At 46.5% G+C, this 9409-nt stretch overlaps 1 protein-coding gene across 2 annotated transcripts in view; it reads left to right on the forward strand.

Moving 5' to 3' along the window:
• Positions 1-6047, forward strand: part of LOC123149560 (uncharacterized) — a 7348-nt gene extending 1301 nt beyond the window's left edge. The window contains exons 4-7 of one of the 2 annotated variants that reach the window (XM_044569243.1): positions 3077-3139; positions 3230-3424; positions 3487-3769; positions 5280-6047. In XM_044569243.1, the coding sequence (XP_044425178.1) occupies positions 3077-3139; positions 3230-3424; positions 3487-3769; positions 5280-5293 (555 nt within the window). In that variant the 3' untranslated portion in view covers positions 5294-6047. The remainder of the gene's footprint in view (positions 1-3076; positions 3140-3229; positions 3425-3486; positions 3770-5279) is intronic. The other variant, XM_044569244.1, reaches the window with a different exon arrangement.
• The last annotated feature ends 3362 nt before the right edge of the window (positions 6048-9409 follow it).

Below are 9409 nucleotides of genomic sequence, written 5' to 3' on the forward strand. Positions count from 1 at the left end.
ACCTCTAATTTTATTAGTCCACCTAGCACATTACGTAAAACACGTAAGTTTTGTTACGTAGGTGTAGCATTACTCTTTTACACTAGATTATTTTGTTTGGAGAGGGTTATCCTTCGATTTGCATTGATAAAAACATCAATTAATAATGGCGATGTTCTACGCCTCAAAACGTTAAATGTGAGGCGAAGCACATATATTGTTGGATGGTTGGAAGGACAGTAGTTCAAGTCCTGGTGCTCGCATTTTCATCGATTTATTTTAAGATTTTCGGCGATGTGCGTTCACTAAGAGGAGACGTTTCCATCGACTGCGGGACATGAGTGTACTCACGTATATATGAGCACATGTGATTGTAATGCGTTCTAGAAAAAATATTAAATGTGAGATTATTTGAAAAATGCTGAATAAAAAGAAAGAAATTAATAGGACGAGAAGGGGAATGAATAGTCGCCTGGCTCGAGCCCATCAGCCACCGCACCGTCTCGCTTTGCAAAGTTCCCATGGAGTTGAGATCGGGGCGTCGCCTCCATTCCTCGCGGCAGCGGCTAGGTCAACCAGGCGGCGACGGCGGCGGCGGCCTGGACCTCATCAGCGCCCTCCCCGACGACCTGCTCCTCCTCGTCCTCGCCCGCCTCCCCTGCACCGGCGCCGCCGCGCACACCGGGGTCCTCTCCCGCCGGTGGCGCGACCTCTGGCCCCATCTTCGCCGGATCATCTTCCGTGGTATCCCATTCGACTCGATCGAACCGGCGCTCGACCGCGTTTCTCCCGTGGTTTCCCTCCTGGAAATCCACGCCCGCGCGTCAACTCGCCGCTGGTCGACTGACCGGGTCGACACTGCCCGCGTGAACTCACTGCTGCGCGCCGCCGCAAGGGTGGAGCCGGAGGAGCTCATCTTCAGTCTCTCGTCGGCCTTCATCTGCGATTCCCCAGTCGTCGATCTGCCCTGCTTCAACCGGGCCACTTCCATCCAGCTCTGCCTTTTGTCCGCCATACGCGTGCCGGCCGGCGTCGAGTTTCCGGCGCTGGAGACGCTGTACCTGGCGTGCCGCATTGACGCCCTCGACCCCATGCTCTCCAGCTGCCCGCGCCTGCGCACGCTCTATCTCAGCAGCACTGAGTTGAAGGGAGACTACCTGAGGGTCAACTCGGCGTCGTTACTAGAGCTTGTCGTGGACAGCAGATTGACACGCAATGTCAACATTATTGCCCCCCTGCTTAAGCAGTTGACCATGTCCTTCAACGCCTCGAAGCTCAGCAGCACCTCCATCTTGGCATCAATGATGGAGAAGGTATCTTGGAAATGCTGCTATATGAATGGGTCTATTAGGGCATCTCCAGCCGTGCCCCCAAGAAGGCCCCCCAAGCGTTTTTTTGTCCGCCGGCGTCAAAAAATCGGCCCAGTCGCGCTCCCAAGAGCCCAGTTTTTGCCGGCTCGGGTCGAAATTGGCACCGGTAGACTCAACCCGAACCCGGCGCGCTGGGGGTCGCTCGGTGGCGCCGGGTGAATCGTTTTGGCGCGAAGAGCCGCGGGCCCGCCACGTCAGCGACTCTACTCTCTTCTTGCTCCTTCGTCATCCTCATCGCCTCGTTTCCCGCGGCGAATCAATGCCAAAGCTGCCGCGCGCTGCCGCGCCGGTCAGCCTCCATTGATGCCTCACGGGCGGCGCAGTGAAGGCTGGGCGACGCGTCCCTCGGCCGCCACGCAATCACGCACGCGTAACGCGTCGGCCAAGCCTACCGCGCGGCGTCTCCGCCTATAAAAGCCGACTGCAAGCGCGCCGGAGAGACTTACCCCGATCATCCACCGACGACGCGCTCATTTCTCCCCCTTTCCTCCTCTCGCCGTCACCAGTTGAGAAAGCATGGCCGAACGTTTCCCAGGCGACGGCGCGGTGGCGAACGGATTCGGGCGCCGTCATCTGCACGAGGACGAGGCTCGCCTCCTTTTTGAGGCCGAGTACCCGGTCCCGCCGGACATGCGGGTGCCCGGGGCGTGGAGGATCAGCGCCGGTGCCCCCGGTACCCACCGGCGCGGCGCGGCGTGCGGAGATCGCATGCATCCGCTCGTCCCTGCCGCGTGCGGCGAGGGAGGGGTCCCGGTACGTCTCCGACATCCCAATCTGGGAGTCGTACTTCCGCCGGCACGACGAGCAGCTCGAGGACACCAACGGCGTCGTGCCCTCCGGCAGGTTCAACGCCGCCGGCCGGCGTCGGTGGTGGGGCGTGCCCGGGCGCATGTTGGAGTCCATCCTCGAGTACATCGAGGGCGGCAACACGCCGCGCCTCGAGTACCCCGCTCCCCCGTCCTTCTCACGCCGCCGGGGAAGCTCCTGGACGCCGAGGCGCATAGAGACTGGGGTGTCCCCCTCCTCGTCCGGCGGCTCTCCCTGCCTCCACCTTCGCCCCGTCAAGCCGGAGCCCCAGGACACGCCTGTCAGCGCGCGTACCCGCAGCTCCGGCGCCCTCGTCGAGCCCAAGGTGGAGTCCAGCCTCCCCCCGGAGTACGAGGAGATAGCCCGGCGCGGCTTCTCCGACGAGGACGCCATGCGGTGGTCGCGCGACGACTACCTGCGCGAGGAGATGATCCGGCAGCGCCGGGCCCTGGAGGAGATCACCTCCCGCAAACGTGGGCGCGAGGACGAGGACGGTGTCGTTGTCCTCGATAGCGACGACGGCGACGCCCCCGGACCGTCCAACCCGCCGCGCCAACCGGGGAAGGGATGCAGCAGGGACGGCGGAGGCGTAGGCGGGGGTGACGACGACGACGACGACGACGACGGTGGGCATGTAGAACCGCGTGGGCGGGCGGCGAGGGAGACGGCGGGGGTAGCCCGCGGTAGTTTTTTTCTTTTTTTTGTAAAATATGTTTAAATTTGAACGAATTCGCCCGTGTTTGCGTTGTGTTTGCGCCAAATTTGAACATTTTAAAAACTCGTGGGGGCCGCGACTGGGGGCATCACGCTCCCAGTGCGCGGTTTAGCGCCGGTGCGCCCTCAGGGGGCGATTTTTTGCCCCTCCTGAGAGGCCAACGGCTGAAGATGCCCTTACATATGGTCTTTGGCTACTTGAGCAGGTGACGCTACAGACGGCAGAGAGACAAGGACAGCTCCCCTCGCTGCATGTTCGTGCCCACTGCGTGCGTCCCCTCTCCTGCTCAATTTATCGCAAGCTTTGAATAAACAAAATTTTGTGAGTGATATATATCTCCTGCCAAATTGTTTTTCAGGACTTTTCTGTTTATCAGGATGAGGCAGATAACTTTAAGCAGGAGATAGAGAAGCATTTGGTTGCTGCCTTCTCTGTTTTGGAACTAAATCTCACGACAGAGGGGCATGTTTTTGGGTCATTGGTATTTGAGCTCTTTGGGATAGATCGAATTCGTACTGATGTGTGGAGGCTTAAGGTTGTCCTATCAAGAAAGGTAATTCTCATCTCTGATCAACAATACATTGTGTAGTAATTGACATTTATTTTTGGTTTTAGATCGAGGAAGGATGCCTACCAGATTATTGTCCTTGCGAGGCCACAGATTGGAGATCCCAAACTATCTCCTTGACTGCTCTCGAAGAAGTGGAGATCAATGGCTTCGAAGGAGAGGATCATGACTTTGATTTTTTGAAACTGATAGTCAGATGTGCCCCATTGCTTAATAGAATGATTGTGAAGTTTTCACGCGAGGCCTCCACAAATAATGATGTGTGCGCAAAGATATACAACATGTTCGGGGCGTATTCTTCGGTGGAATGTTGTGTTTATCATAGCTCTGGTGAGTATATGTTTGGCATGTATGATTAGCGTGCTCATACTTGGAACAGAGTTATAATTGTTAATCCTTGAAAGATTTGTTGAATATGTGGCATTGGCATGCCAATTATAGAGTTTGTGCCTGTATCCCAATTATTAGCTAAGTCAAAATGCTATATTTCTGCCAAAATTATGATCCAACATCCTCATATTTTTATAGAAATAGATGCTAAATGGTAGAATGGGTGATAAGAAAGTTTTAATATTTTTACGCGGGCTTACTTTTGCGTTTTGCTATCTTATTTAATATTGACACCCTTCTTTTCGCATATGTAAGATTTTGTAAGTTAGCTGGATAGAGTTTAACTTGAAATACTGATTTGTACCAAAGCCCAAGGTGAAAGAAAGAGCAACACATGTTACATGTTACTATTTTAGACATACATATATGATAGGACACTTACATTCTTATTCAGTGACTGTTACTCCCTCGCTGAACCCACACATCACACTTCTTTTAGCTAATTGACTCACAGTGACAGTCGACACACAGACCGACACATGAACACACTCCCATTCACTCACACAACCGACCATTATATGTAGCTGAAAATTCAAGAACGACACCATACATGTCAAGCAACTGACGAGTGCATGATAATGATCACAACTCACAAGGACACAGTAAACCGGTGGGTGAACTAACCGTAGCCCCCTCCTCCAAACACAGATTTAGATGGAGAGAGGGAGACCTGGAAGAAAGGCGTAGCCTTCCCTTGCCGATAAGACTTGCCTTTTTTCTTCTGCATCACTGAAGCACCCCTGCTCACATGCCAGCCTCCGGTGCACCCGGAAGAAGGCACGGCAAGCATGCTTCTGGAGATTCACACTGCTGAGAGCATGACCAGGTAGCAGCAGCGTGCTCCACACTGCTTCTTCTTCTTCCTCTTCTTCCTCGACATCATTCACGGAGAGCGAGCTCTCTGTTTACTGTTTAGTTAGTAGGAAGCCAGAGCAATATTGATTTTCCCTTGCCCTGCCGCCCACTTATATAGGCGTTTTCGTATCAACTACATCACCCAGGTCTCTGTTAGTGATTGGTCTGTTAGGAAATTGTTAATTTCTAGTGGGGAATTCTCTTCTTTGGCCATGCTGAGGATTCTAGCATATCTGCACCCACTTATCTTTAAGCCATTGGATTCTCGTGCTTTGGTTACTTTTTATGGGTGGTCATTATGGCCTTATCACTTTCTTAAGCGTAGGGGAGCTAGGTAGACTCCAATTAGGCAATATGTGAGTGGTGGCCTTGTCTGGCTATTGCATATCCTCTCAGGTACAATCAGTGGACACTTGTCCATCAATAACAGCACATTCGTACTTTTTTTGAGACGAATGTCAATGAATCACCTTCAGTTGTAGGCTGCAAGTGATTTTCTGTCTCCAGCTGCAGTCTCACAGTAATATTATGGCTTGTCAGTTTGTCAAAATTGAAAGTAGTAGAGAGAAATAATTTGTTATCTTTTCCCTTGCAGATAAATTCACCTAACATCTTGTCTGCTAACAAGTTTTCTCGGCCATGAGAGGATTTCACATGAGCATGGCAAATAATCCACCTGAAACTGAGAACAATGGTCATATCACGGCCCCAGAAGATCCAGATATTATTTTATGTATGGAAGAAGGAAGAAAGCAGACGGCTCCTTATATGGTCTCTGCATGATTCATCAAGTGCAGTACAGCAACATAAAGCAAAGCAAAGTTAGAAAGAGTGGCACGCTTTTGGAAAGCACCATGGTCCGTTTGTGATCAGTCAGTTGAGCACGTCCCTGCTAGGAAGCCCCAAGCTGGAAAAGGAAACAGGAAATCAGCCGGGATCTGATTGTTTATTTATGGATCTTTGAACCTCTGATTGGGGTATCCACCATCGTCCAATGCGGGGCGTGGCGCGTGCTAAAAAAACGCGGAGGTGGCTTTTTCAGACGTTATGAAGATTCAATCACATTCCACATACCTGCCATTCTGAGCTTAAACCGAACTCTATCTGTTAATCTGAATCTGAAAGCGAGGCTTTCCACTAATCGATAGTTTTGTCTGGTTGCAATGATCCTATCACCACTAACCGCTTTCAACTTGCATCTTTTGTCTGCCTTTTTCCTCATGAGGGATATGCTATTGTATGCTACGTACTAGTAAAGAACAGATCATGGCCAGGTGATAAGACTTGGTGGACTGTAAGTGGTTTGTTTGCTCATCATCTCAACTTTAGTTCATACAAAGGTGAATTGCAGCTTTCTTATTTATCAGGAAAATGAGTGATGCTTGGTTATGTGATTTCCTTGAATTTTTCATGATTTAGACATGCATGCCTACCATTAACCGCATGCTTCTGATTCAATGAAGGAGAAATTAATACACAAAAAAGAGGAAATTGCTATGTCTTGACACAGTTACATTTCTAATTATGTTTGCATGCCTTTGTATTTCTATGTTTTTGAGTAATTATTATTCAGGCAGGAATTCTCTCCTCTTGATGATTGCCTCGAAAAAGAAAGAAAGAAAGAAAGAAAGAAAGAAAGAAAGAAAGAAGAGAAAGAAAGAAGAGAAATACCAGTTTGGCCCTAATGTTTCAGTGCATCCACCAGATAGGAAGGATGAATGTTCATGATTTATGGCATCTTATGTTGTTTTATGAAAGCTGCGAAGAAAAATAGTTGGCCCGAGGCGATGGAATCGCTGGATCTACAGTACTGCGGGCCTTTAGATTCTAAGTCAAAACTAAAATACAGGTTATCAACCATTGTAGTAAAAATCTCCCCGTGTGCAACGGAGGGCTTATGCTTTCGCAACATCGACACAATATTTTACATGGGTGTGCACATACGGGAACAAAAAATATCGCAGTATTTGAAACACCCTGTGCAGTACTTTTGTGTGTGCATACAACAGATCCCAAATGGATGCAGTAAAATTGCACGTAGAAGAAAACATCATGTGTTGCAACATACAGGACAAAAATTGCATCATGAACACAACATTTCTGGCACACATGCACCCATGATCGTCATAGCATGTTGCCTGGGTTTTGAAATAACTTATGCAACATCAAAACCTACAAAGTCACTAACCTTCATTTTTTTTGGAAAGTCAACCTCGCTGCCTGGATTCACCTGCGGCGGATTCGGCTACCCCAGAACCCATTCCCCTTAGTACATCGTTTCTTGGGGCTCAGCAAGCTAGGAAATCCTCAGATTCAAGCACCATCATGGTGGTTTGGAGTTGCTAAAATAAAATAAAAATTGCAAAGGGAACAGAACACACGGAGGACAATTATCTAAAAGAATTGGGTTTCATAGAATTTGTTGGCATGCACTTTCTCTCCACCTATCGGTGGTGCCACCTATTCTCATGCCCTCCGCCGGCTGCTACAAGGGGAGATTAGGGAACCTCGGATCAATCTGCTTGGGCCGTCTCCCGTAGGGTCTTCGAGTTCTTCGTCGCCGGTAAGGTTGGGTTAGTGGCAACAACGGGAATAATAGTTCATCAGCTTTCCCCACACTAATGTGCTTCATCAAAGTTGCGTCCACGAGTCGGTGGATAGTGTCAATAGTCTGGCATTTGGTTTGGCGTGATTAGCATGTATCCCCTGTGACGATGTCCTGTGTAGGAGAGATGGCGGTGTGTGATGTGTTTGTTCTCCGGTTTCATCACCATCCAGAAGCTCAGTCGGGGAACACATGAGGTTTTTCTGCCCCTCCTCTGTGTGGCCAGAGCTGGGATTGTCTTCTGGCCCTTCTTGGTGCCAGCTTCCTTGGAACGACGATCTATCCAGATCACCGTCGCGGTGTCATCTGGTTTACATCGATGGTCATTGCTCCTACAAAATTCTAGGTTTCAACAATGTTGCTCCGGTAAGACGATGCCAAAGGCAACAAGGAACTTTACTCATGGTGAGACAGTGATGGATTGTTTAAGAAGTTTCGTATTCTTATACAGAAGTTTTTTTTTGTAAGGATTAGTTTTATTGAATATATGACCTTGGGCCTTATTTGAAAGAAAAAGAAAACACGGGCATGTATCTCAGAGCTATTCTCCCTCTCCCGGCCACCCCCCACCCCCACCCCACACACACAAACCCGAAAGATGTTGCTTCCCAGATGCAGATATGTACCACCCAGAGGCACTCCTATCACACGGTCGCCTGTAGGGAGCTGCTGCTTGGCCGACCCAGTAACCCCGCACATGCTGACGTCACCCTTGTTTTTTCTTTTTTTTTCTTCACATTTTTGTTTTTGTATTTGCTTTATTTTTGTATTGTTTATATTTTGAAATATTCAATATAAATATATATTTGAAAATTATATATTTTAAATAATATTAATTTAAATTTTTTAAAAATATATAAATATATAAATATATTTTAATAATGTGTAGGGATTATTTGTGACATTTAAAAATATCATGTTTTTAAAAAAATGTACGTGAAAATTAAAAAATGTATATCCAAGTAAAAAAATAGTTGCATAATTAGAAAAATTGCACATTGTATTAAAAATGTATTATGCTATTTTCAGTAAAATTGCATATATTGTACAAAACTGGTTGCGTGATCTAAAAAGATGTTTTGTATCATTAAAAATGTATCTGACAATTTAAATAAAAATTCCGGTGATTCAAAAAATGTTCAGCACATTTAAAAAATGTTTTTACAATGTTAAGAAAACGTTCATTAATCTAATAAATGTTTATTTCCATTAATATGTATATTATGTTTTCAAAGAAATATTGTGTTTCCAAAAAATGTCCATGAAAATTTTGAAATGTTTATAGAATGTAAAAAAATGTACATTGTGTATTGGGATAATGTTACTATGTATTCAAAAAATGTTCAAAACATCTATTTAAAAAATTTATACCACATATTTAATAAATGTCCAAAGCGTATCAAAAATGTTTCACGTGTGCACTTAAAAAAGTACATTGTGCACTGAGAAAAAAAAGCTATGTGTTAAAAATATATTCAAAAAGACAAAGAAATAAGAAGAAACTAAAGAAAGCCGAAGAATACGAAGAAAACCAAGAAAGAAACAAAAAAAGTATAACAAAGAAAGAGAAAACCAAAGAAAATTAGTGAAAACAAAAAAAAAGCATAATGAAGGAAGAAAGGAAAATCAATGGGGAAACAATGAAAACAATTAAAGGAAAACAGAAGAAAATGGAATACTGAGCAGGTCACGGGAGCGAGTGACTACATTAATGGGCCGGCCCAATTCATTCGCCCGTCGGCTTGGTATGGGCGAGACATAGCCCTGGCAATGTTATGCGGTCTATCTAGATCACCATTGTCGGCATCTTCTGGTTTATATCAATGACTTGTCAGTCAGTGCTTCTACAAACTTCTAAGTTTCAAATGTTGCTCCAAAAAGATGAGGCCAAAGGCAACAACCAACTTTGCTCATGATGAGTCGGTGATAGATTGTTTAATAAGTTTCATATTCTTATATAGTTGTTTTTGTAACGAAATGCAAAGGTGAACATGCTTCCACATGAATAGTAAGTTTGAAAAATATACTAAGAAATATTTTAAAATTCTGAAATTTTGGGATATCAAACTTGGTCCACCATTTTACTCACCTGTGAAGTTCCGTGAATTAAACCTAGGCAT

Source organism: Triticum aestivum, chromosome 7A (genome assembly GCF_018294505.1).
Source record: "Triticum aestivum cultivar Chinese Spring chromosome 7A, IWGSC CS RefSeq v2.1, whole genome shotgun sequence".
NCBI classification, from domain to species: Eukaryota; Viridiplantae; Streptophyta; class Magnoliopsida; order Poales; family Poaceae; genus Triticum; species Triticum aestivum.